This window comes from Pezoporus wallicus, unplaced genomic scaffold, assembly GCF_028554395.1.
Source record: "Pezoporus wallicus isolate ANWC-B61680 ecotype Strahan unplaced genomic scaffold, APGP_CSIRO_Pwel_v1 contig_5967, whole genome shotgun sequence".
In the NCBI taxonomy this organism is placed as follows: domain Eukaryota; kingdom Metazoa; phylum Chordata; class Aves; order Psittaciformes; family Psittacidae; genus Pezoporus; species Pezoporus wallicus.
The window spans coordinates 3,204,411-3,232,402 of record NW_026639377.1 but is presented as its reverse complement, the minus strand read 5'-3'; the positions used below and the strand labels follow the sequence as shown (position 1 = coordinate 3,232,402).

General features: G+C 38.9%; 1 protein-coding gene across 2 annotated transcripts; it reads right to left on the bottom strand.

The window, feature by feature from the left end:
- Positions 1-15: 15 nt before the first annotated feature.
- On the bottom strand, positions 16-26,311 carry TPCN2 (two pore segment channel 2). Of its 2 annotated transcripts, XM_057414356.1 has the most exons (25): positions 26,212-26,311; positions 24,065-24,126; positions 22,735-22,811; positions 22,086-22,263; positions 21,290-21,406; positions 19,381-19,487; positions 18,424-18,496; positions 15,461-15,560; positions 15,102-15,167; positions 14,615-14,679; positions 11,674-11,771; positions 11,262-11,343; positions 9,839-9,925; positions 8,733-8,852; positions 8,390-8,449; positions 8,175-8,303; positions 7,520-7,569; positions 5,888-5,987; positions 5,644-5,715; positions 3,837-3,910; positions 3,392-3,482; positions 3,192-3,274; positions 2,028-2,109; positions 1,044-1,129; positions 17-324 (listed from the first exon to the last, which is right to left on the bottom strand). In XM_057414356.1, the coding sequence occupies exons 1-25, from the start codon at positions 26,309-26,311 to the stop codon at positions 246-248; spliced, it is 2,238 nt and encodes a 745-aa protein (XP_057270339.1). In that variant the 3' UTR covers positions 17-245. The 2 variants fall into 2 exon arrangements, with proteins under 2 accessions (XP_057270340.1, XP_057270339.1); XM_057414357.1 differs by lacking the exon at positions 9,839-9,925 and having other exon boundaries at positions 16-324.
- Positions 26,312-27,992: the final 1,681 nt, after the last annotated feature.

The following is a 27,992-nucleotide window of genomic DNA, read 5'->3' as shown; positions in this document are numbered from 1 at the left end:
TGCTAAAATCACAACTTAAAATCAAATCCAATCAGCAAGATTCAGATCTTTCACATTAAAAAAAAAAAAAAAAAGAGATGAACCAGAAATAAAACCCTCTTTCTGCAGTGAATTGCCACGCCAAACCTCACATGCTGTCTTACAAGCCTCTCTCCTAACAGCACCTCCCAGAAAATCTGTTCAGTTTCTTCCAGCTGACAACCTCAAGAAAACAGAGGTCTAAATAAGTCAGTCCTTCCCAGCAGTCACCTACACAACCGCAGGTGTGGATGCTGGTGCAGTTTTTCCATCAGCTCTTCCTCTGTAGGTTCTTCCAAAACATCTCTACAAGAAAACGCACGAGCTGTTAGGGGCAGCAAAGCAAACTTCTCAGCATTTATTTTTGCAACGCACATACCGAGATGTAACATGGGCTTGTTTCAAGAATGAAACAAGGAATTAAAGTTACAATAAGTTGATGCACCCTAAAGATGCATCTCTTTGCATCTTTCCTTTGTGATCCATCCTTCACAGATGTGTCATGGAAACCAGCAGCTGTTTTCCCGTAAGAAGCAGGAAGCAATTTCCTGCACACAGTACAATACAACTGAAGGTCAGGAGATGTGTTTTCCTGAAGAAACTCCCAAACGAGAACGTGTTCCCAATGCTACTGTTGAACATTCAATGTGCACCAGAAGTTCCATTTATGCATGATCATCAAGTATCAACTCACCATCCACAATTTCCTAATAAGCCAACAATGTGCATCATTTTGCTCATCTTCCCTTTTCTTCTCCCTCCCAGCACAATTCCCCCCATCCTGTCCACCCAGTACCTCTTCTCCCAACATGCTATGGTCAAAAACCATATGAAGGTTAGGTGACCAAATCAGCTGAAGCCAGGCTAAAGTACTTACTGTACTTTTCGAAAGTAACAGATGACACAGTTTGCTTCAGAGGGAGGAAACAGAAGACAAGCCTTTTACCCTCTTGCAGCCAGCCCACTCTCTTTAAAACAGACGAACATCAAACACTAGATCGATTATCAAGCTCATGTCAACTCACCTGAACATCAGATCAACTGTCCTCTGGTATTCAATGTCTGAAAGAGGCTCTCGATGACAGCGACGGTCCCACTTGTGAATAAAGTTCTGAAGTGTAAAAAGAATAGGGGAAAAAAAATATAAAGGCTACTTCTGGTCATATCAGAACAGAGGTTCTATTAGGTCAGTATGCTTGTGGGTAAGGCTTGGGACAGGGTGAAGTTTGACTTTAAATGCAGAGTGTCAGAGCAGTGATTTATTTGGGCATATTTTTTGGCTGCTTTAGTAGAGCGCCTCTTGTTCAAGAATGAGATCACTTTCTCTTCACACACTGGCAGAACAGCAGAGCAAAAACAGCCCTGCTGCCTTCTACTCTTAGCAAGAATTCTCTCCCCAGGAAAACTGTGTGAACTACCCACATGAGTTCACCTGCTTGGAATTTTTTCCTCTTATAAAAACCCAACCATACATAAACATACTCCTAAATCCAGACATCACAACTTAAACTCAGCTTCTGGTTTTGTCATGTTCCCTTATCCACTTTGAACTACTCTAACAAATCAACACCTAGGGAGTACACAGACAGCTGAGGCAAAGAAAGGGAGAAAACCAGTGACATCCTACTCTCCTGCTACAGAATGCTGCATCTTGGCTATTACAGCAAACTTAGGCCACAGCCTTGCAGAAGCAAGCAGGTAGAAGACTTCATGGGGTTAGCCTCCAGCTAGAACTGAAAGTCTTTTCTGAAACACTCATGGGCAAGACTAAGGCTCCACATGAGACTCGTACCTAAGTTACTGTCTAAATATTTGCCATTCTTCCTACAGTAGTAAATTTTATTTCTCGATGCAGATGAGCATCTTCAAAAGAAATGTGCATGGTCTTAAGGTGGGATGAAGTGCCCTCTACAGGTACTTTCCCAAAAAGTTGTCTGGGTTCTTTTCATTCTCCACACAAATCGGAACCTGTCTTTAGTATCTAATACCAAATAAACACATTTCCTTACCTCTAGAAGTAAAGCTACAAAGAGATTAACCCAGATGACAGAAGAGATCAACCACCAGGCTACAAAATAGATTTTTGCCCACCTGAAATAAAGTAAAGTAGGCAGTAAAGAACCTCAGCTCGAAAACAACCAGAGCCATGAAAACATATTTTTCCTTGAAATATAATGTATAATGAATCTTAATGTATAAGGAGGTCTGGGACAGAAAAATAAAAAAGTCTTAGCCTTTCATTCTGTTAGCCAAAGAGACTTGCTCCCCCCATTTAACATACCTAACTGAAGCCTGAAGGGACAGAAAAGCAGCTCTAGTAGAAACTGTACTGGATCACAGCAAAAGATCCATCTAGGCTAGTATCCTCTGAGAGTGGTCAAAGCAGAAGTGCAGGAAAGAGTGCAAAATCATGGCCAAATACCTAAGATGCTACCTCCTAAGCGCTCTCCCGCCCTCCAGCCATTTGCAGTTCAGAGATTTCTTGACCTACAGGTAGCTTCCACTAACTGCAGATCCCAATGGATTTCTCTTTCACAACCTGTGCAGTCTTCACCAGACCATGTTTAACCATTTATCACACACAAGATGTAAATGAGCACTCCACAACTTCACTATATGCTGGGTTAACCAGCCAAGGACCACTGGAACAGCTTAACCCAGAGACTAGCCAGTCTTTTCAAACATTCCCATAAAATAAATACCAATGAAATACATGTCCAAGATTTTAACTCTACAAAAGATTGTTCACCCACAGGGAAAATACAGTATCAGCCCAAAATGAATTAGTGATTCGCTAATATCTCACTTCTGTGAGATTGACTCTACAGAGAGCACCACCCATCCAACACGTTGCAAGTTTATAGCCCGCTTAAGTCATCCACTACTGTTTTTTTTTGGAACAAGATGACTCCCAATCAAGTTTCCAATCCCTTCTACACGTGACAAAGCATTTCATGGCATCCAACAAGTACCAGACCAACCATCAAGTTACTCAAGTTAAAGAACAGCCATGAAGTATTAATTTCATTTCCTGTATACCTGAATTGACACAGAAAGGTAAGCAGGACCCCTCTTCACAGATGTAGGAACTGTGCTATGTGTATAATACTTGTTCAGTTATTTTATAAGCTAGATTTATAGAGGACTTCTTTAGTATCATTACTGCTACTTACGGACTTGAGTATCTTGAAAACGCTTCCAGAAAGACTTGCCAGTTGTTCACCACCATCACATCCCAAAGGGTCACCACTGCTGCCTACACAAGTAAAACAGGAGTTGAGTGGCTATATTACACACCTAAGGCTCAGAACATGAGGGGAAAGGATAAGCAGAGAAGGGAAAAGGGACAGACTCCATCGGTGATCAGACTCACAGCAAAGTCATCAAAGTTGTTTGGCCAATATTCCAGCTGTTCATAGGTCCCACAGTGCAGAGTCCCATTATCATATGTTGTATTGATAGCACTGTAAGAGAATTACAGGATGATGTGAGCATAGCTTTCTACGTATTAGACCTTAAAACCAAGATTCTTCCGAGTGCCTTATATAAATTTAAGTATCTCATATGGGGGAAAAACAAGGGAAATAGTTCAAGTATTTAAGCTACAGAAGGGTAAAATTTCAAGCTACAGATAAGCATTCTTGTAATTCCAATACAGCAAGAAGAAACAGAAGGAGCAACAGCTGAAAAGTCTATGTAATTCAACATTAAAAGAAGGGTGACTCCAAGCTAAAAAACAACAAAACCAACCAGAAGCAACTCAGAAATATTGAGCTGCAGATCTGCTGAAAAAAACAGATTCAGAGTGGTGATGTTACCTGATATTTCCAAAGGGAACAACAGCACCTTTAAACAGCATTATACCAGATATAGCAAACGCATAGAAAACCACCTGGAAGATATATAAGTAGGTATTAGATTTGAGTATTTCTGTCACTAAGCAACAATGCAATTAATATGGAATTCTCAATGTCTGTATTAAACAGTTTGTTCTTCTTTTTAATATCCTATTTAATTTTCAGTTGTTAAAACATATTAGATCAATTTACTTTACCATCTATTTTAATTTCCTGTGTCTCAGAATGATGTTATTTTGCTTTTAACACTGCAGAATAATGACTTAAAACCAGTACCTATATTCCTTAGGACTAATCTAAATATCTGAGGAGCTTCCTGCTAGATTCAGTGAAAATAAGCTTCAACTAAACTTAACCAAGAACAAAGCTAAGTATTTAAATTTACATCAGCAACTTCTTTAATACATTTCTGTATTTTGCTACATAACAGACCCAAGGGGGAAGTCTGGGCACAATAGAAGAGGAACAGCCCTGACTTATGAACCACTGCACTTTGAACACTATTGGAGTAAGTTGAAGCTGACATTCCACAGCCTGCCAGAAGATGGGGTATCTGGCTTGGCAGTAATAAAGGTAATTTTATTCTTTCAAAAAGATTATTTAACACACTCACTGCTTGAGAAACTAGGTAATCAGTGACTTCCTCAGCACATGTTTCAGGCTAACCTTATGAAAGATGCTTTGAGTCAGCAAGTAATGGAGTCAGACTTCAGTATAAGCTCAGTGACAGCTTCCACATAGCCTCAAGTAAAAGCAATTTTACTTTAAATTAATGGAAGTGGCAGATCTGCCTCGTGATTGGTGCAAAACTACAATTCACACTTCCAGCACTAAGGATAACTAGAAGCAGACATTTAAACCACTTCATAAGCATTGTGTCTTACATATATGGATAGGGACACCTCACTGAAACATGCTATTTCCTAAAAATAAAATCAAGCCTATTACTACAGGTTCATGCCATCTTTCTAGAATGCAATTTAAGGTCCCTGCCATCCAAAAAAAGCAGAGATTACTAGTGACAAAACCAGCTACTCTGGGTAAATTGCATGCTAAGTATATAGACTAGAACAACTTTTTAGACAATACTAATACAAGGCAAATCCTTGGCCTCTAACCATTACCTCAAATTAAGATATCCTAAAAAACCCTACAAGCAACAGAAAAACTACCCAGGCACTTATTTGCTCTACCAGGAAGACAACGTTGCAAAGCCAGAAACTCAAGAGTTGGGAAATGGAGGATTTCTGTAGTGGACATGTTGTGATCCACCCTTTAACCACACATACACATATTCTACACAGCTACACCAAAAAAAGGATAGCAGAGGCTTTTAAAAATCATGTCCAAACATGCCATCTCAGGACCTTGTCAACTGAAAAGAATGTTAAAGCTGTTTTGCTACTTAATATAACATAATCAAGCCAGAGTAAGGAAAACTAGGCTACTTTTCGCACTGGATTAATTTTTATCTGAAACTAGCCTATCCAGCCTGAGGCAGGCACTCTGAGGAAGTTCCAATCTATTTTTTAAAGGCACTGCTAAAGGAAACTCGTAACTGAGATACTGTCACTGTGCGCAGCCCATAACAAAACAGTAGTTTGTTGGGGCTTTGCAAGACATGCCCTAGAGAAGAACTGGTTGGTTAAGGTGCAATTATGACCATTCACGGTTATTGTCAAAGAACTTTGTTTGCTTTGGTGATGACATACCCTTATTACACTGCTAACTATAAGAAAGGAAATTACAACCTCGCATCATGACTTACCACAAGAATTCCTGCAAAGGCTCTCAAGTTTTTTACCAGATCCAGCAACGTAGTAACAACCAAAGCCATGAACTAAAACAAAACAGAATTTTGTGAGGTGCTGTGCAGCAGTCTGGAGCAGTAGTTAGAACCGAGTTATAATCCCACTCAGGTGCAAGAGATTGTTACATTATTTCAAAAGGTTTTAACACATTTACAGTTTGACCCACAAAGAAGTGAGAAGCGCGGAGGGATAAACACACACCTTCATATTAGGAATAATCCGCAAAAACCTGAACACAATTAACATGTTCACCAATCGCACCATATCCCACAGGGACAGTAAGCCCATGAACTCGGGTCTCCTAGAAAAGACAGAATAACAAATCAGAGAAACAGCTCATGACAGAAAGACACAGTAAAATCTGCTCATGCAGGTAACTTTAAATTCCCCACAACTTTTGGTTAATTTACTCAGCAGCAATCTCAGCTACAGTAAACTCTAATAATTGATGAAGAGGTCCATTTAGCCTGGGCTCTTAAATATGCATACAGTGCTCTTTAAAGGGCATGTTTGTACTAAAATACTTGCATAAGTGGCCTTCCTTCTGCTGGGGGGGGTGCAGGGACCAAAGGGGGTCCTTTCAGAAAACAAAGCAATACAAAGATATTGCTATAGTGAGATACTGAGGAGCCTGCACAAAGATGTGCATTAATCCTTCAGGATATGCTTGGCTGAAGTTAGAAGTACTAATTAGAAGGCTGTCTTGACAGCCTTCTTCCCTATATTCACAGTCCTCAGGTGATACACATGCACTTCAAATGTCAACCTGAGTTTTAACAGACTTTTACATTGGCATGCTGGATGCTTCTTTGCTGGAAAGGTGGGGGGATGGAAGATGTTAATGGAAAAGGTCCTTCATAACACAGATCCTAAATCATGATTTGTAGCATTAGTATCTTCAACTCTAATAATGGAAGAAATTATTTAAGACAACATTACATAGACCACATTCTAGAATACAGTCACATATTAGTCCTGTCCTGAAGATGTTAACCTACAGACCAAGCAATTACCACCAGCACACACAAGTACTACCGGCGCTTCAAGATACTATTATAGAGCAAACAAGTGTCTACAACAGAATCAAAGGGCAAAAATCAAACCCAAATATAAACAACCAAAAGTTAGGTTAATAGTTAATGCCATTAGACTGTTAGCAGCTAATATCGAAGATTCAGGAAATCTTCCCGAAGCCCTTTGCTTTCCTCTTTCATTGTGGTGGCAGTTTTCAAGTTTTAAGAGACAAAACAATGATTTTTATGCTTGTGTTAACACAAACAATACAGGATAGGTATCCAAGAACTACCTGAACTTAAGAAAAAATCAAAATATAACTCCTTGCTAATGTATTATAAATGGTTTAAGTCCGTGGGAATTCTTCTTCTAAATTTTACAGCACGAAACTCAGACTTCAAGGGGTTTCACCAGCTGTTCAGGAAGTCGTAACTGATCTTATAGGCAATCCAATACTGAAACATACTAGGTTAGCTGGTTGTGTACGCTGTACTAAATTCTCACTCCTGCACCTTCAGTAAGCATAGATCTGCTAACACTTCATTTTACATCAGACTGCAAGTAATACAAACACATCCTTCTCAGAGTAGCTAAAGAGAACTCTAAATTTCTTTTTTAAAAATTTATCATTTTCTTTGACTTATCCATATTGCATGGCCAGCAGCAACTAAAATAGTGAGAAATTCTCCTAGGTTTGGTAAATTAATGCCTGCACTGACAATCGTAGTGTCATGACATGAGTGTGTTTGCACTTGTGTTTATATTCCCCTGACCCAACCCAAACAACACACAAAGTGCAACAGTCCAGAGATTACGTACCAACCAGGATGAGGAAATCCATATACAGCAAAAGTTGCAACCTCCAAAACCTTTATTTAGGGAAGAAAAAAAGGCAAAGCCTTAATTTGTAATTCTGAATTTCAAAAGGTGCGTAAATTCCTTCATAAGAAATACCTTCAAGAGCTTTAAACAACTAAATTCACCCACTCTGAAGCACTGAAATTGTCATATTTGACTAAGTATTTACCAAATTAATACAACACACACACATCATCCAACAGTGACACATAAAAGGACATACAGCGCATCATTCACCATGACTTTAGCCATCCGCCATATGGGTTTCAGGTTTTTACAAAATAACAACAACAAGAAGATAAAGAAGAATTCAGGGGGTTTTAATTCAAAAAGTGATTTTTAGCCATGTAATTACTCCAAGAGCTGAATTTTTCTGAACAACATTTAAAAGGTTGGTTATAGGAAAGCTCACCTTTTCCATGAATGTAAGAAAAGCCTACCTTCAGAAAGGAGACCTTAAGAGAAACAAATGTTCAAGCCATTGCAAACCACAACACTGTCTTATGATGCTTAGCTGAGCATATTAGTGTTGAAGCAAAAGCAATCCCATAATTCCTGCAGTTCCTAATCATCCTAATCAATAAATCCAGGAATACAGAAGTCAAAAAGAACTTACCAGCAAAATTACGGTCAGAAGTCCATCAAATCTATTGCTTGGGTAGGACAAGTATCTTTTTAAGCCCATTGCTAGGTTTTTTAGCAACATTTCCAGCAGATAGTACAGGATAAAGAAGCAGTTGATAGCCTTCACCCCCAAAAAATAAAAATAAAAATTAGAATTACTGACACCTCAGGGAACAAAACTAACTGTAGGAAGATGTTGTATCTTACCCCCAGGAAGAAGTCATCTCTTTTGGATGGCTGCTTATCTGCATCCATCACCAAAACCACCTAAACCAACAAGAAATATTCTATGAAACCACCGTTTTACTTCTGTAGATTTTTGAACACAAAAACAGTTTTTCATGCTCTGCAGAAATCTTTTAAATATCTATTTTTTGTGTATTTTTTTTTAACTGCAGGTATTCTCTTCTTAGACTTGGCATGACTAAAGCATGCCAACATGGACATTTGTAAAAGTGGTATTAGACTAAGGAACAACTGAATTTTGTAGCAAGGAAAAAAATAACAATCAAACAACCCCCCTCCCCCACATAGACACCCTTTTACTTACACAGATAGAAACAATGTTTGCAAGGGCTACAACATTCCCCAAATACCCAAAGTAGGGATGGCCAAAGGCAAACTGCATTTTCTGCATAAATTGTGATTGGTACTCCGGACTGGGAGGATGCTGGAAAAGAACACAAAGGATTTGCTAAGGCACAAAGCATAAGCATTTTAATGATATTAATAATAATGCAGGAAACACACATCTCCTCTCAGATTTAAGAAACAGACATTTTCAAAGCAAAACTTAACAGTCACAGGCTAATTTTGACATTTTAGTTCAAAGATGTTTTCAAGCTGTGGCTATGAGCAGCAAGAGATCATTTCTGATTAGCAAACGGGTTGACTGTTATAGTATAATACAAGATAATGGCAAAGAAGGGAGATAATCCAACCTCTCTCCAATGCCCCAAGCATCTGAACTGAATACCAAGCTACTAATTGCAAAATTCCTACCCTATTTCTCAACAGTTTATCTCCATTAAAAGATTCAGAAGTCTTAGTTACATACAAGCAGAGAAGAGAACATTTCCTAACCCTTGAAAAGTTTGATTATTTTTTTTCTTTCTTTCCCCAAGTGGAGAATGCATTCTGCGCATCTTCACCTGAACACTTAGAGAACTCGCATTTCATTTTTCAGTCAGGGACCGGAGGAAAGACTTTGCCCGAGTATATTTAAGTGTTATCCTGCAAAGACTAATATATAGCAGAGATGCATTGCTTTAATGTAGGAGTGTCACAACAAGACAAATTCCTCACATTTCACCAAAACAAGTTTACTACAGAGGTATTCATTTCTCCACAATGCTTTTCGGAAAGTCTATGACATAAGGTCTAAATCCTATCCCCCATTTCCTTGTAATGAATCTTCCCAACATAAACAACCATGCTTTTTGTATATTTAACACTATCTGGCAACCATAAGCCAATGCTAAAAGCCCCCAAAGCAATGCTGCTTGTGACTGTAACAACAATCCATGAGCAACTTCAAAAATCAGTAAGTTCAAAAAGTTGTGAAGTTTGCTTATATGCTTTATAGCAGAATACCATCACTTACATTTGTGCAAGACCATACTCAACTTATGACACTTATGATTGTCAGATACATACTTGCTTAATGGCATCTTTGTCTAGTTCTTCAAAGAGCTTCTGAAACTGGGCAGCTGACAGCTGGTCACAGGAGCATGTTTTGAGTGACTTCACGTGAAAGAGAAACATTCAAATCAACAACTGCAATAGATGCATCTTCAAAGAGTGCCAACACTCTCAGACTATCTTAGAAGTCCAGGAATAGAGATGTAATAAAACCTACACCAGGTATTAGAGTGAGCTTCAATACTGATTTGCTTTAACACAAAATTACCACATCATGGGATTTTTCGCACCCTATCTTCCCTCTCCAGGATCACGTGCTGGTTAAGACTGAGCATGCTCTTTTGATGTACTTGAACTTTTAGTGTCATCTAGTATTGCCATTATGTTATGATCCAAAGAATTAAGATACTATGTCAATTATCACTGTTCTGCAGAAATTACTACCTGAAAGGATGGAGTTATTTCACACACTAACATGATAAACACTTCCACAGCATGCTAAATGCTAACTACAACTGTAGCACACACAACAATAAAAGAAATGGAGGAAAAACAGGCAAACTACAAGAAGGAAAACTAAAACCTGGATTTGTGTAACTAATGCCATGGACAGCTAAGGATAATTACAGGGCAGAGGCGGTATTTTCATGCAACTCTGTTTCAACATCCCCTACCCCAGTCAACAACCATCAGAAACAATGCATGTGTACCTCTTCCAACCTTCACATTAGAGGCAGACAACTGCTTATGCTGTAACTGTCAGCCTGGAATTGCCAACTCCTTTTGACAGAAGATTTTACAATATGGACTTCAAACGACACACAATGTTGTTCTCAAAAAGCAACATCACTTTCAGATACTTTTTCTGAAACCACACCAATAATGTCAGCATCTCTTGATAGAGCTAAGTAATTTCTCTAGTCCCTGCAAATCATGGCATGAACTGCAATGTTGATTAAGTTTTCAGTTAAGCAAAACCACCCCCTCTGTACCCTGATACAAATATTAATACCTAGAGGGAACAGCACAGCTAAAATCCAATGAAAAAAAGATGTTTTCAAATGGTAGAGGGAAGCTTCTATAGACAGCAGTTCTAGAGCACAGTGAGAAATGCCTCACTTAGAAACTAAAGCAAACAAAAAAATTAGCCAAAAGAAGAGTTTTCATTACTCTGCACCTCTCTACAGGTGAATGCATTCCTCATCACACCAATCAAAGTAGCAGCAGACTTCAAGTGAAATCACTGCCTGGACACTGGTTTTCTTCTGAGAGCAAACACTGAGATGGCCCTCTGCTCACACTTGAAGTAGCATTAATGAAACTGAGCTGAAAGCTCCTACATCAAACAGTGTGATTAAGGAAACTTCAGTTTCTACAGCTGTCTCATCACAGGGTTTGCTAGCCACCAATATAAAGGCTAAGAAAATACGGTTCTTACTCTCATGATGGCTTGCTTGCAGCGAGAATCCATTTCAACTTTCTGCAGCACTTGTAGTAAGGCCCCAATGCCGACATGTAACCTATTGAAAATAAAATAGAGTGGCCCGAGGAACAGGTAACTGTCTTGATGGCAAAAACAGCTGTTCCAAATGCAGTCCTGCTGCTTCTGGTGCTTTTTTGGGTTTTTTTTTTGAAAAGCAGATAAAATTAGAAGTAAAAAGGAAACAGACCCCATAGGAGTCCCAAACAGTGTGTTATAAATACCCAGTTAAAGAAAAAAAATGTGAGATAAGCAAACTGACATTTTTCCAAGACAGGATTTTCAGTAATTATACTAAATAAGATGATAAAAAAAAAAAAATCTGCTCTTTTCTCTTAAGTAACCTACTGTTTCAACATTCTTCACTTACTGTTGTGCATTAGTAGGAGTCTCTCTGAGGGAAGAAAGCACTTCAAACGCAGCCCGGATTCCCAGTCGCCTCCTGAAGAGGGAGGACTGAACTGATTTCTGGACAGTCAAAACACCAGGGGAGACAACTTACTCACACTTGTTTAAAGGAAACCCAACTAGATGATATAAGTAAGACCAGTAAATTATTTGCCCGGCTGGCAGAACCTACTGCAAGCCTCAGAAAGAGCCATACCTGTTCAACTAGAGCAATTTTTCAGGTAGGAAAAATACTAGGGTTTGTTTACCTGCTGCTAAAGTCCCCATTATCAGCCACTAGATCTAGCTGTCTAAAGATGAGGACCAACCAGACAGACACTCCACAGTTTAAAAGGAATACCATGAAGAGTCATGGGCCGAAATCAGCAAAGCTCACTCCTATACTTAAGAAGAACTTCAGGAAGATCAGGGCTACCCAGCTCCTCATGCAGTGCTATGACTTATGGTCAGAAAATATACCGATCCTCTAGATTTACGATTAGAGATGGGAACAGGAGACTTCTCTAGGCCTCGCTCCCCTCAAGAACTCCTTGTATAAGAAGGAAGGAAGCAAGCAAACAAGTCTCTGGAGGTCAAGTAAACATCCAGGTCATGGTTTATTTTTAATTCTGGATTGACACGCCAGTTCTCCAACTCCAGCTTCTTGCCAAGCAAAAAGAAAGCCAGAGCCACAGCTTTTCATGCTGCTTTCCCTCCCCTCCCCCCCCCTTCAAACTTAACTGCCTTATTAAGAGTCAGATTATTGCATACTCTCACATGGGAAAGCAAAAAAACTGATACAGATTTTTCTTAGAAGAAACCAAGAAGGAAGAAAAGTTTACAGGAATTCCTCTTTGTATGTATTAAACACCCCTCTCTCACAAGAATTCCTTTTCTGTAATACTCCCTTAGGCTCACTATCCAACAAGCATTACATTCTGTCTGTAGCATTACCAAAGCAGCTATTATTTCACTTTTGCCCCCAATCCCTCAACTCCACTCCTCTGAAGGACTGAATGAACTATAAGAGTATTTATGTAAGAAGAAGGAACTATAAGACTATAGTAGAAGGGAAAAGAAGTAACGAAGGAACTATAAAACCATATGTAAACAAAGGCAGATGATACCCAAAGTCAAAGCTACCAGTTTCCCCTGACACTAAACCTGAAGGAAACTATAAAACGTAAGAAAAGACCAGCTGGAACATACACAACCAGGAACCACTGTTCATTCCAAGCTACAGAGACCCATCCCTATACTGGCACAAAAGGAAAAAATCTTAACCTACAGCCCAGAGGTTTAGCTGTCAGCCTCCAATGTTTTTGCACAGCATTACCCTGACTCAGCTTTACCAAAACCATTGCTGCTGAGCTGTGAAGTTCTCTAAAATATGCAAGAAGAAAGTAAAAAACAGAGGTGGAATTGAAACTGCTGAAGAACTCAAGGGGGGGGGGGGGGAGAGATCACCATGGAAGTTACAAAGCTTAAAGAAAACTCTCAAAACACTTTGAAGATAACACCACAGAGAGATTTGGCCTGTTCCGAGGAGCAAGAGACCAACAGCTCCTCTTTTGACTGATGGCTGCCTGACCAAAGATACAGCTGTGTGCCATGAGTGTGATGAACGTTAATACTTAGCCTAGCACTGTGTTCTTTCTACTAATCCACCATGTATGTTAACTGCTAAGTAGCTGGTATGTGCCTTGGATGTTCTGTATTCATTGCTGGAAATAAACCCAGTTCTGGAGATATCCGGATGGATCCATGCAGCCAGTCAGTTACTTCTTTTTGGAATAACAATAGGAAAGTCACAAATTTAACCTCCTGCATGAAGTACATTTTACTGGAAGTAACTGAAATGATTTTTCATTTGACTTACTTTGTCCCTGCTTTCCAAAATATTCTTACCTCAGCTCATTAAAATTCCTCCCAGATTGTTTAACTGCACTATCTTGTATAGAAACAAAAGCAATTACACTGTTTCCTGCTAAGGGAATCCAGACTGCACTCCCAGCTGGAAAATAGACAACTCATGTACATAATGCAACAAAGCACACTGCACAGCTTGTTAGTAAAGGAAAAAGAACTTTTAGTGATGATTTTAATTGTCACTACAGATTGCACACTCCTTGAACAACATGCAGAAGTACACTTACTTTGTCAGCTTCTACTTCTCTAACATAAATACCTGAGTCAAGAGGTCATTACACTGTACTTCAGAATCACAGTGCACAAAACGGGGGAGAATCATGAATGACCAGGCACCTTTCAGAATCACATTAAAGTATTACACGAATAACTGGCATTGCATGGACAGTAAGCACAGGTTCCTTTTATTTAACACTGAATACTACCAAGAATATCTACTATGCCTACTGGCAACTGCTCTAGTAGAAGTCAACCACAAGGCTCAACTCAAGTCCATCTTTCAGTAGCAGTAGACTGCCTTAATCATTCTAACATCACATCCACCCACCATAGTAAGGATGAAGTGAAAAATACCAAACACAAATACGTTTTAGTCAGCAATTCCGTTCTACTGAAGGTTTCTAATGCTGTGCTACTCAGAGAAAATAAGTGCCAGGGTTTGAACATTTAAATAGTACAGCAGGTTTTCTTCCCAGAGGCCAAGTCTAAGTTCCTTGTTCACTTGTCCAATTTTATAATAGTTTGGGGTATTTCCCCTCTATAATATTCAAAGTATATGGACGTATACAAGCAGGTAATTTTGTCACGGAAGGGGTATCAAGCTACAGCAGCATATAAGGGAAAAAGTATCTACATCAAAGAATATTTAGTATCTTAAAACTGTATCTACAACCAGGGTGGGCATACTGCTTTAAAACACAGTTGAAACTTTTAATACTCAGGGCTTCACAGTTTAAAGGTTATGGTAGAACAGAAATTAGGAATGCTTTACTCACCAAAAGGTAACCTCGAAACTGGTTGTATATTATTGCTGTAAGCAAGTTCATTAAAAATAAGTTGCCTATTGGAGAAAAAGAGGCAATAATTATAAAAATAAACTGAAACTTCTTTGACAAACAGATATGTACATAGTAAGTCGGATATAAAACTTAAAAAGGATTAGTCTTCTTCTGTTTGGTTTCCAAAATTTTTTTCATATCTGAATATGCTGTAAGGTATCCATTCCCGTATCACCTGTTGCTGACAAAAACCCAAACCAAAGTACCTTCCATGAAAGTTATCTCACAAGCCACTACGCAGTAACTGGAGACACTACACACACACACACACACACACACACAAACACACACACAAACAAACAAAAAACAAAAAGGGGGGGGAGGGAATTTTACAATTAAACTTTCCTAGAAAACACTGTAGCTGGCATGCACAAGTGTCAAAATTAAAGTGCATTTAAATGACTGAGGGCAGGAGGCAGCTTACCTAATACAGTGAAAAGTATGAAGAAGATTGAATATGCTCGATTCTTAGCATATGCAGGAATCATCACTGTAGAATTAACAAAAAAATATTTAATGCTTAAGATAAAAACTAGATATCTCTATCAATTTTTGGCAATTGGTAGAAGCTCTTATATAGCTCCACTTTAGAGATGCATATAAAATTACACCAAAGGAAAGGCAAGAAACAAGTTACCAAAGGCATGAAAAATGTCTACATAGCCTTCCTCTAGCTGTGCTAAGAACTATCAGCTGAAAGAATGGTTATAGTAGTCTGAAGATAACCTTACTCTATTATTCTTTGAAAAGAGATACAAAAGTTACTTCTGAAAGACTGCTCACCATCAGGATTATTTGCAGTAGTCAGCAGGACCAGCAGGGATGTCAGTGAATCTGGCAAATTCCGGAAATACCCCACCCACTCCTTATCCTGCTGGCCATCCTAGTCAAAGAGATCAAGAAACACCAAAGAATCACTCAGATTGTCTTACCAAAGAGGGGAAAAAGAAATTTTAAATATATCGATCAATCAATGTCTTCAGAAACACAATCACATCTGCCCCATGAAAAAAACATGAGAAAAGCATAAAAATTAGGACAATGTGTAAGAATACAGTGCAATCACTTCATTTATTAACAGTCATTAAAGAACATAAGGAAGAACAGCAAGCTAAGACAGACACAAGAAGCTCATTATAGAAATTATGTCTAGCTAGCACCTCAGACACAGGAAGAACAGTAATGTCACAAACAATATAGAAATCTGAAGCCACCCCTGATATAAAAAGCATCACCTCTTAGCCCGCAAGAGATATTAGTGTATTGGAGATACAAGGACTCCCTAAACAATCACATAGTAATTCAGTCTCAACTTACATTATAAAACTAGCATAGAGTAGTCAACCCTGAAATGTACACTCCAGGACTACACTCCAGGATTTGTCCAGAAGTATAATACAGTTTGAGGACAATATTAAAATAAATTTTGTCTATACTGAAGAACAGAAACAAAACAGCTTCCTCAGTAATTAACAGCTGCCTCAACAACTACCATGCTACAAAGGAATCTTCCCTTTACATTAGAAGCAACTCTCAAACACCTGCAGCCCTACTAGCACACTCACTGAGGAAGAACTGTGTCACTTCACCTTTGACTTCCAAATAGGAAGCTTAACATCCTCTGCATTAGTTACTTGCACAAATGTTACTACCACTACTCCGAACAAAGGTTTTTCCCTTTCTTCAGTTATGCCCTTACATACTCAGGGGGTTTTGTTTAATTAAAGTAAGATCTACACAGAACACAGCCAGACAAGTTTTAGGACTCTCTTCAATAACATACTTGAAGGTGTACTTAAAAGAAGAAGTGCAAGGATAGTCCTCATCTTATCTTAGATGAAATAAATATTTACACAAGTAAGATTACACAATATAAAGCAATATGTTATAACTAGAATTAGAGCACATTTCAGGAGCTGTTGGGCAGCTAGAAAACAGGGAACTGTTCTGTTTTCAAGAGAATAAAGATTCAAAATTCTATGTACACTATCAATAAAAAAAATCACATAGCACTTAAACTCCTTCATGGAGGAGGGAAGAAGCACTGCTATAGCACCCAAAAATTATTTCCAAGTACTTTGGTGACTAAGGTCATCAAACTTATTCTGTGGCTCAGTGGTAGCAACAGCTGATATGCTGAAGCTCGTATTTCATCATAATTTTCATCAAAAACCCACTGGGAGGCTGATCTTGGATCATTCACCTATTTATCCCCCCCCCCCCCCCCCAAGTTCAAGCAGAGACAGCTAAAAAAAGATGCAAACAATACAAACATTAATCATGCAGCACAGAACAAACAGCCTTTGAAACTGCGGCAATGACAAAAATGTACCTCTAGAGGACATACACAAGACAATGCAAAATCTATACGCATGAATTTTACTACTAAATTTTCAGAACTTGCTTCCAGTGTTTTGCCTTGTTAGGTACTATTAGTTTGTAATGGTATTAGACTAGCAATTCAAAAAAGTAAAGAGACTGCCCTCTAATTTGTTATTGTTCACCCAGATGTACACAAAATTGACTGGTTCAGGTGTACAAGTCATATTCTCATCTGCTGTGAATGCTCATAACTGGTATTAGATGTGACATACAAAGATCAAACAAAGATCCAGTTTGCAGCTAAACAAAGGGGGGAAAACAGAACTGTGCTTTAAAATCAGAACTTCTTTAACATGGAAATTCAAGGAATTTGCCTGTCACAAAGGAAACTAGAGGCAGGCTCAAGTGCAAACTGCAGTAAGAATGAAGGTGCAAAACTGAGGTTAAGGAGAGGACTAATATTATTGAAGGAAGTGTGTGACTAATCTTTGTGCTCAGAGGAACAAAAAGCAAGGACAAAAAGTAAGGACAAAAAAAGATCTGCATGATATATTAACACACAGGAAGATTAGGAGAGAGGCAACATACCAGAAACACTGGGACACGAAAGTGATTTTAACCACAAAATTTCAAATTTGCTTTCTGGAAGCAGAAAGAGGGGGAAAAAATAAACAAAAAACACAGAGGAAAACACAGAGAGATCAGAAAGCCTATCAAGGCATGGCCAGGGATAGCAGTATTGGATGATAAAAGAAAACACAGAAGAAACTAAGCTTAGCAAAAAGCTAGATAAATGAGTGATAATATAAACAAAAAAGTGACAAGATGAAGAGCTTTGGATACAGAACAGCATAGAAGTTTTCAACAAAAGCACAGAAAGTAACCCAAAGGATTAAAATGGAGAATTGTACAAGGAAGCCTCTTGTATAAACAGACTTTCAACTTCTTACCCACGATACTGGCATCAATACCAGTAAAATGCAGGACCATAAAGACGTGAACCACGCTTTAGCACTGAACCATCTGATTTCACCCTGAGCAGCAGAGCTAGACTAATAAAATAATATGCAACAACCTACAGCAAGAGTGAAAGATTTCACCTATGGAGTAGGAAGGAGCATTATCACTTCAGAAGTAAAGCACAACATGGAAAATAAATTCTTCACTAAAAGACAGAGATTCTAACACTATTTTGAGGGGCCTTCTAATGCACACTTACAGAAACAACACTCTACGTGAACACTATGCACACCTTAAATCCCTCCAAACGGACTTTAAACTCATCTAAGTTTGACAAGTAACATGACCTTTTCAGGGGAAACAGATTTCACTAGTTTGATTATAAAACTAGACATGCAGCAGCTAAGTGAGTAAAGAACAAAAAAACAACTGAGATGTATTAAAGCATAAATATCATTGGTTACCTTTGTTCGAGCAAACAGCAGCATGGCAAACATGGCAAAGAGAGATAGATGAACAGCTAAAAGAAGAACAACACTGTTGGAAAGAAAACATATCATATGCATTAATGCCAACTTGATCTTATGCTTAATACCTTTGCTAAAAGTGCAAAAGGATGCTGCACAGAGAAAACCAGGGGTAGTTTCAGGAAGCTATATGGAGATAACAGAAGATGACCTGAGTTTTGATTCAAAGTAAGAATCATACTTGCTCAGGACTCCTCAGCATGAGCTGAGACAGTTGTGAGGTCAATGAGATTTGTTTCTCAAGATCAGGACTACACTTACACACCCCAACCACAATACAACCTGGCTTGCATACACCTTTTATTCTCCTGGGACTTGTTAGTTAAAAAGTTATAGGCATGGACAGCAAGTCTTGTAAGATGTACACATACATGACCCATGTCACAGGAAGAGATCTCTTTCAAAAAGCATCATGCTGTCTTGGTTAAGAACACATCTGTTGCTAAAACCATTTAGAAATTAAAAAGATGAAGCACTTTAAAAATGTAAAGAAAGAGATCTTCTTGTCTGGCACTCATGACTGGAAGACATGTCTGTCTACCAATACCTCCAAGAGGCCTCCTTAGAAAAACAGAGCATAGACCTTTGCCCAGATGATGCCTCAGTTCTCCCCTTACAAAAGGGCTGCATGTAACATATACAGATTTAAAAAAAACCACTCAATTAGCACCAAAAATCTTATCTGTCATATACAGACTCACATCACATGCATTCCAGAGAAATTTTACATATTAAAGGAATCAAAAAGTTAACACAACCTCCATCCACTGCTACTTCTCTCACCAGCCACTTAGCTGGGCAGTCAAGAAGGAAGCTACCCACATGTCACACACCAGAATTCTGAGGGTTACTATATGCTTGCTGTGAAAGAAGGTCTTCTACACTGTTACCTACCTCCCCATTTCAGGCAATGTGCTGTTGATACTTTTTAATGTTTTCTTCATCATAGAAGAATTCTGAAGCAGAAAGAAAGGCCGAAGAATTCTTCTTATTCTCACACTCTGCAAAAGCCAGCAGATCAGATACTCAGTTCCCATTAAGACTAGCACCACAAATCTTTTTAATATAAATCTGTTGAAAACCACTAATACACATATCAATAAAATCAGCAGTTTAACATAAAAAGGCTGTTGCTCATAAGCTCAAACTGTCACACTGTGATCACAAAACTCACAAAAGATTTTCTGTCTATGGGTGCCTCATTAAAAGAGTAAGAGACTGCTTTTAAAAAAAGCACAGTGACATTTCACTAGCCTTATCAGGCCACTGATTATAAACTAACTTTACTGCTCAGTAGACATAAGCAGCTCAAGAGAGGACATTTTCAGATCTTCTGCCAAGGCCCACTTCAAGAAGGGAATAGCAAGCTCCTTTCAATAAAAAGAGATTCCCATTCTGAAAATAAGTGCTTGAAAACAATTTTCAGACACTTTTTTTTTTTTTACACGACTTTTTACAATTAAAGGGCCTGCTTATTACTCAGCAATTTCTCTCTCCGGCAAGACTCAAACAGGTGATTGCCTTTATCTTCCTTAACATGCACTAAAGCAATTAAGCTGTTTGATTCTTGCATTCAAGACACTTGCCAGCCTTCAAGATATTTCTGTAACTTATCTGCTACTTCAAGTATTTCAGCATCCTGCATTCAGCATCAGCTTTCTCAGTAACAGCAAAGAAAAAGAGTCACTTTCTTCTTTGGTATTTCCTTGTTTGTGCATTGCAGCAGTTAAACTGCTCCTTCTGCTACTGCTTTGGATGGAAGGCTCCTGATCAAACAACTTGTTCACTACAACACCTAAAGATTTTACAATCATTTCTTTCCAAATCACTTTCTCCATGTTGTAATTAACCTCTTTCAGCTGCATTATATTTATTTGGCTTGAATATGAAAAAGACATATGCATTTTTCTTATAGTTAGATGCTTATAAGCTTAACTGACATATTCTTTCAGCATTTTAAGATCATCTCTGAAACTACATCACAACCTTGTCAGCAGTGTCCAGTGGTCAACTATGGCCATTGAAGTATGCACAATTACATACTGAGTTACTAATAGTAGCAATTTCATCCAACCTAACCCTGGCTAATACAATTATTTGAAATAGGTTTGAAAGTTGCCTGAAGGCAACAAATAATGGCTTTGACACAAGAACTTAGTCAAGCAGCAAAAATTAGGATTCCTGCCTCACTTCCCAGCATTTTTACCATATTAGTATTTTCTTCATTATGACTGTAAGTGAACAACTAATTTTATGCAGATTTATGTCATAGCAAAGACCACCAACTGGGAGATTGCATTATTCCATAAAAGAGGGCACTTGAAGAACAGCTTCACAAAACTGACGTTCCTCTCAGGACACAAATGTTTTGAACACAACACAAGCTCATCTTAGGAAACAGTTGTTAAACTGTACAATTACCTTTTACTTATATATGTCACTACATAGACTCTGCCATTGAATCAAGTTAAGAACATAATTCTCCAACTGTACAATAAAATCAGTGCTATGCAACCAGAGTTCTCTCTATAGTCTGACTGTTGACAGATTATAGCAGCAAAGCTTTATTTTAGCAAAGAACCCACATCTTCTATTAAGAATCAAACAGAAGCCCTTGAGAAGCTACATTACACCAAACGTTTTCTATGGGTCAGTGTATTTTCCAGCTATAAAAACCCAAAAATGAACCATCTTGCCCTCCTCATTTAACTCTCCAATAAACCACCACCAGTTTGCAGGTTGCTCTCCTCTGCCATTCCCCACAATAAAGCTGCTGCTTGTTTCTGCAGAAAGCAGTTCTTACCTCTGTGCAAAAAAAACTCAGCGAAACTATCCAATCAGCAAGGGAAATAATTAATGTCAGTATATACGCCATTAGCCATTTATTTTTCAAAAATTCTGCCCATCCAATTAAGTAACTCTGGGAAGGGAAAAAAACAAAAAAGCCAACTTACTTTAATAATAAATTCCAATACACTAAAAAATAAGCACCAATTGTTTTTCAAGTATTTGTAGTTTTACGTCAATGCTCATAAAGAAGTCCCCAAAATGAAAACCAAAATACACTGATCAGAGATATTTTCTACAAGAACTAAATAAAGGTCAGTAGAAGTGAGAAGTGTACACTGGCCATGCAAGAGGAATCCCCTGAATGTAAGAAAAATGTCAATTTCATAAGCATAGATTTTCCAGAAATAAGTATCCAAATAAAGGTTCTGTTTCTGACTTTTCATTAAGTTTAAATGAGCTAGCATATATTTGATTACTATATACACCAATTTTTATAACCTAATAAAAGCAGCTAAGCCAAAATCACTATTATTAGCAAAATTTCACTTTTTCCACACAGAGGTTTATATTTCTTAGATTTAAAAAAAAAACATATTTTTTTAAATTTAGAAAATATGTATTTTCTAATTTCTGCTGAAAGTAAGGCTTTAATAAAGCAAAGCAACCTCATCATGCAAATCCAAGATTAGGATAACACTTCTAAGGCATTTCCTGAAATATAAAATGGAGAAAAGCCACACTGCCTACACCTACTGATCTGCCCAGTATGTCTGGCATTTCATTCAACACCGCATGAATGTGATGCTCACCTTCACAGATACATCAACTGTGAATACAAGAAAGCAAAGGAGCTCAATGCTTTCCGTTACGCCACATGGAGGATTCCACGCAGGAAGGCGGTATCGTACATCCGATGTGACCGTAAGCGAAGAAGGGTTTTCAATGAAAGCCAAAGCCAGGATTATAGTGATGGTTAAACTCAAAATCCTATTTGGATAGAGATGAAACACAACCCCCCAGAATGAGTCAAAACAAAAACAAAATACTTACAGTAAAGCAATTTTCTTAGAAGTAAACCAAGCTTTATAATATCACATTTAACACAAATGGGTTTGGCAACAATGCCACACTTGTTTAGAATAATATAACTGCTGACCACCAAACAGAAAAAGATACTTGGAAAACTCTAACACACAGTGCTGTAAATCATGCCAACAGTCCATTCACGCACCAGCCCTGTTTGAAAGGGCCATCTACATGATTACACTTTAATATAATTTGTTGCTTTCCACTTCTATCATGTTCACATATAATCAATCCACTTGATTCCTATTGCAAGTTCTTTGAAGGATAAAAGCACAGTTATCTAATTATTTATCAACAATGAAAGATGAAGAATATTTTTTTATTAAGACTTACTCCTAAACAAAAAAGAAAAAAAAAATAACAGGGTCTTACCACTGGCAAGTTCTTGAATAATACCATCGATAAAGCCACAGGGATTTGGAGTCCACACGGTGATTTATAGATCGATACTGAAAGCAAAGCAAAAGGGATAATTCAGACATTATATTCAGTCAGAACCAAAGACAAAGATAAGGTTACCAAAATAAACCAAATTCTAATCAACAAATATCAAGTCTTGAGATAATTCCCGTTTCACAATAAGATAAAGAAATTATTGCATAAGTTATTAAAGTATCAGTCACCAACTACAATAGCTGTACTCTACACGCATGGACTGAGATAATATTGTGTGCTCAGATAATCAAACTGTGTGACAGTCATCTGAAAGAGCCGTTACCATCAGTACAAATAATAGCATCTGTAATAATTCAGTGCCTAGTCTAGGTACTCACCAAAACAGTCCACCTATTATAGCATTCATTCCATTCGTAGATCTTTTTTCCTTTGTCTTTCTTTTCCAAAAAGCCATAGGATGCAAAATAATTCTGAATATTATAGACCTCAATCTATATCTTTCAATAAAATGTGCTTTAAATTTAAGAAAGTACCTGTGATTCTTTAGAATGGGCTCCTCCTCTGTGACTGCTCCTTGACCACTGTTACCCTGCCTTTGCTAATAAATACCCACTTACAGAAAGGGGTCATGCACTTTAAATATATCTGATCCACAGAAATCTCCCAACCAAAAGTAGCAAGAGAATTCAAGAACTGCACTCCAGCATTCCCATTGCCTGCAACTAGTAACTGGGAGATAACAGCATCTAGGAATCTGCAGTAAAGGCCAGTAAAGGAGAGACAGAGAACACAGACTTCCAGAGACACTAAGTTCAGCTGAAGCAAAAGAGTTCCAGCTTAGTGGCTGAAGCTAGCCTTAAACTCAATCACCTCTTAGCAAGTAATCAGATTTAGAAGCAAATTCCAGAGTTTGCTCAGCTTGTTCTAGCAGTAAGGCCAGTCACTCTCAAAAAAACTAAAAAACAAAAAAAAAACAACCTAAAAAAAAAACAAAACAAAACAAAAAAAAAACAACTACCCAAACAAAAACTAAACAACCAAAACAAAAAACCGCCCCATAAAACATTATCTCTTTTAGACAACCTTAAAGAGAAGACACTATCTGTTTTACTATGTGGACAAACATGTTTCTCTCAGGCAAAAGGTCACTGAAATTTGCATACCACAGGAATCCTGAATTCTGATTCTGCTTTGTACATCAAGAGGACGTGAAATGTTGGTTGCCTGAAAAGACAGACTCAAAAACTAGCAGAATGTTTGACAAGTATCTAGCATGGGAAATAGCCAGGAAACAAGTTATATTTACCTGTATTGCATCTTCAATGAATACTACAGCTTGGTTTATATAAAGGTCATTAACACTAGTACCTGCAAAGTTAAAAAGAAGAATCATTTGGGAGTTTGGATAAAGCCTACAGCTTTCTTATTAGTTAATATAAGCTCACAACCATGGTTCTCATGACAAATGACACTGTGCAAAAAGCAGAGACACAGCTCCTGCCACTGTGCTCCAACAGTAGCACCCTTCATTAATTAAAATAATCATCATCATGCATGTTTCCGTATTTTGTGAAAAGGTCCTCTCTTACGTTTAGCTTAACTAACTTAGGCAACTAGATTACATGAGTAGTTAAATAGCTGTCAAAAGACTGGAATATTTCTATACAGAGACAAGTCCTAAGTAACAGGCATTATAATAGAGCTTCAACCAAAACATTCCTTAACAAAGCATACAGCAAACTGAAGCTGGAAAAATCAAGACAATAGTATTCTAGGAATTTTTACTTCTGCTTAATAAAGGTACTGAGGTTTACACTGATCTCATTCTCTCCAAAACCAATGCAAATCTCCAGTCACTTGAGAATAAAATTAAATCCTCTTTCAATTTGTCCTGAGAATTATTATTAATGTATCAAACAGATCAAGACACGTAAAGGAGTGAAAGTATACAAAGTGAAATAAAATTATCACCAAGTTAGTTACTATGCAATGTTTCAAAGACCATTACTAGGAAGTCTGTATGAAGAATAAAGGACAATCATTTGAATTCACTTGAAGGACCTTTGAGTAACTAATCTTTTAACGAAACCAACAAGAGAGACAAAGACAACTAAGCCCCAAATGTGAAGGAAAAAGAAAAAAAAAAGGGTGAAGGAGTGGGAAGAGAGAAAACTGACGGAGACAGAGATATGAAAACAGGTGCTACTGTAACCTTCCCACAGAGGGGAAGAGTCCCGAAGAACACTTTATACCATCTTCTCCCAGGAGACAGCAATCACAGACGGGATACAATGAGACAGAATCAGTCCCACTGCCAGCACAATGCGCTCCAGACACCAAGCAACACCAGAAATACCACTTATCTTGCATCCCATATGATTTTATCTTCCACATGATTCAGCAGCATCAGTTTTCCACAAAGACTGCAAACAGTTTTTAAATGTCACCATTTATCAGAGCATGAGCAACAACACAGTTTTGTACCAATTCTGATATGAATCACAGTGCAAGAAAGACTGAGCATAAACAGAAGACACGCTAGGCTCATGCAGTGAAGATCCTATCTTTACTGAGTCATGACACACCAGCGAGATGAAAAACAAAGTTGTTTAAATGAAGAGCAGCAGTTAAAGGAATAGCAGGAACAGCAAAAAGTTTAGGTTCTGGGAGCACACAGAAAGCCTGGCATTGATCCCAACAATTCTGAAAGGGCAGAATCTAAGCAGCTGTTCTTAACACAAAACAGGGAAATTATCAAGAAATGTTGACTTGAAAAATTTCATTAAAAAGTAAAGACCAACCAATCAACCAAAAAAAAAAAAAAAAATCCCACACATTCTCCAGGAATGCTATCAAGAACATCCAATTTATCTTGCAACTCTTAGTCACAGCAAGTGACACTTAGTCACAGTGATGAATGAAATACTGCTCAGCTTGGGTGTGCAGGATCTACCAGAGACTCCACACCAGTTTTGACACCAAACAAGCAGGCAACAAAAAGAGAAGGTTCACTTCAGTGACGCGATACCCTGAAAACAGAGAAGCCGAGGTGTCGAACGATCCTTTCCTGAACAGGGAAATGAAACCTCTAACATTTACGAAGGTAGAGAAAAAACTTGTAAGAAACTTTAAGCAAACAACAAAAGAACACCAAACCTTATGAAATGAAAAATAAATAAGAACAATAATCAGCGTGAGGCCAAATCGGCACAAGGTTTGCACCCGAGGTCAGCCAGCCGGGGCTGCCTGGCCGGTCCCTCAGCACAGTCCCAGACAAAACCGCGGGGAGCCCCACGCCGAGACCCGACACCCCGCGGGGTTCCCCTTCGGCGCCCGCCCCGTTTCCCGCGGAGGGCAAGCTCCGAAGGAAGGGCAATAGCAGCGGCGCCGCCCGCCTCAGGCGCCGGCTCCCTCAGCACCTTCCACCCAGCTCGCGCGCCCCGCGGCACTCACCGTCGTCGGCGGCAGTGGCGGCACCGGCCCGCCAGAGCCTCTGGCCCACTCGCCAGGTCCGTGGCGGCAACAGCGGCTCCGCCTCAGCGCCGGCCTCCATCACCGAACACCGCGCTACGCCCGCGCCACCGCCGGGATGTGAGAGCACCGCCCGCCGCACGTGACCGGCTGCCGGGGGAGGGCGGGAACGGGGCTTCTCCCGCCCAGCGAGCAGGCCCACTCTGTTTGGCGCCGGGCGTGGAGGGTACCAAGTCTGTGGTACAAAGTGCGTTTTCTTTACCTGAACTGAGGAGAGGAGACGCCGGGCGTCGTTTACCGTGTGAAATAAACATCGCTCGTGAGGAACTGGAGATTTTTTACCTCACGGCAGCTGTAAATCAGTGTCCTCGGCTGAGCGCTGCCTCAGGGGGAGCTGCGGGACAGCCTGCCGCCGCTCGGGGCTGGGCTCAGGAAACAGAGGAAATAATAGCTGCGTCCTGCCCGTAGGCACATTCCTCATCGTTTACCTTCCTGGCCGCAGAAAGCATTTAATTTGTGTTTAATTACTTAGCCCAGAAGCAACTATATATTTAGCTCATGCTGGTTTGACTGTTAAAAGATGCTTCACTTTTGCTGCTCCCCCCCTTTCCTCACGGTCCCCTTCATATACAATAAAGCTGCGATTTCAAAGGAAGATGATTTTACAACTACACACTTTTCTGTCACATGGTGGGAGCTGTGGCAGCATAATGATGAGCAGGAAAGTTTATCCATCCCTCACTCTAGTGTTCTAACCCAAGCACCAAAAGTAGGTGCATCCTCTAGTTAGCGGTGGGGTAGTTCTTACCTTCAGTTAGTTACACAGCCAATGAGTCAAACACCAGTTTTACACGGACATCTAAATAATTCACCCTTTTTACGAAGCTTAAACTAAAAGGAAACCTCCATAACATGACCTTTATCATAATAGCCATCACTACTAAACAGTGAATGTCAGCAGCTACGTCTTACATTTATTTCCTGTTCCCAGCGCAGATAAAATAGGAGTTAAGTGTTGATAACGGCTGAACTAGGGGCTACACACTACAGTGAAAAATTCAGAACAGTAAAAGGAAAGTAAGGGTGGGCCGATACAATCTGTATTCAGCATTAGCAGGTAATAAATAATATGGAATTTGTATACATGGTATAAGTGCCATTGCAAAGAAGCACAACTGTTTAATCATTGAATGTCTGAAATATTCAGGATAACAAAAGTAACAGGGAACACATGTAAACACTGGGGTTTTTTTTTTCTTTTTTTTTTTTATTTAAATGAAAGAAAATGTTTCCTTTTTTCCTCTTCTGTGATTGTCAGGGAAGAGAATCAGTAACTTCAGGGACTTAAAAAAAAAAAAGGAAGAAGCCTTCAAATGTACAGTGAACTTCTGTTCAAAATTCATCCACTTCCCTCTGTCAGGAACAGGAAGCAGAAGTGCTCAAATGATGGTGAAGGAAGATGAATCGCAAACATCTTAGTACCAGCAACAACCACTAAGGTCTAAATGCATACCATATAACAAACCCACCAAGAACAGTGCAGCACCTTTAACTGCAACTGAATTAACTCTGGCTTTCTGGATTGTGGAAAACAAATGTGGAGAACATGCCCTTTTAGCAGGCATTTTTCATTAACACAATATATGACCAGTTTTAAGAGTCTCACTTGGCCTAAGCTCTCCTGCTGTCGCAGTCACAGCATTGTTTGCTCAGAACCTCAGAAATGCACTTCTAGTTTTCCCTATTAAAAGCACAACTTTCAA

Bases quoted from the DNA above. Each gene is read 5' to 3' on its own strand.
- TPCN2 (XM_057414356.1), bottom strand. From the start codon at position 26,311: ATGGAGGCCGGCGCTGAGGCGGAGCCGCTGTTGCCGCCACGGACCTGG. The intron at 8,450-8,732 runs GTAAGTAAAAGG...TTGTTGGTTTAG, and splicing joins CAAACATTGTTTCTATCTGT to GTGGTTTTGGTGATGGATGC. The intron at 3,275-3,391 runs GTGAGTCTGATC...TTACTTGTGTAG, and splicing joins ACAACTTTGATGACTTTGCT to GCAGCAGTGGTGACCCTTTG.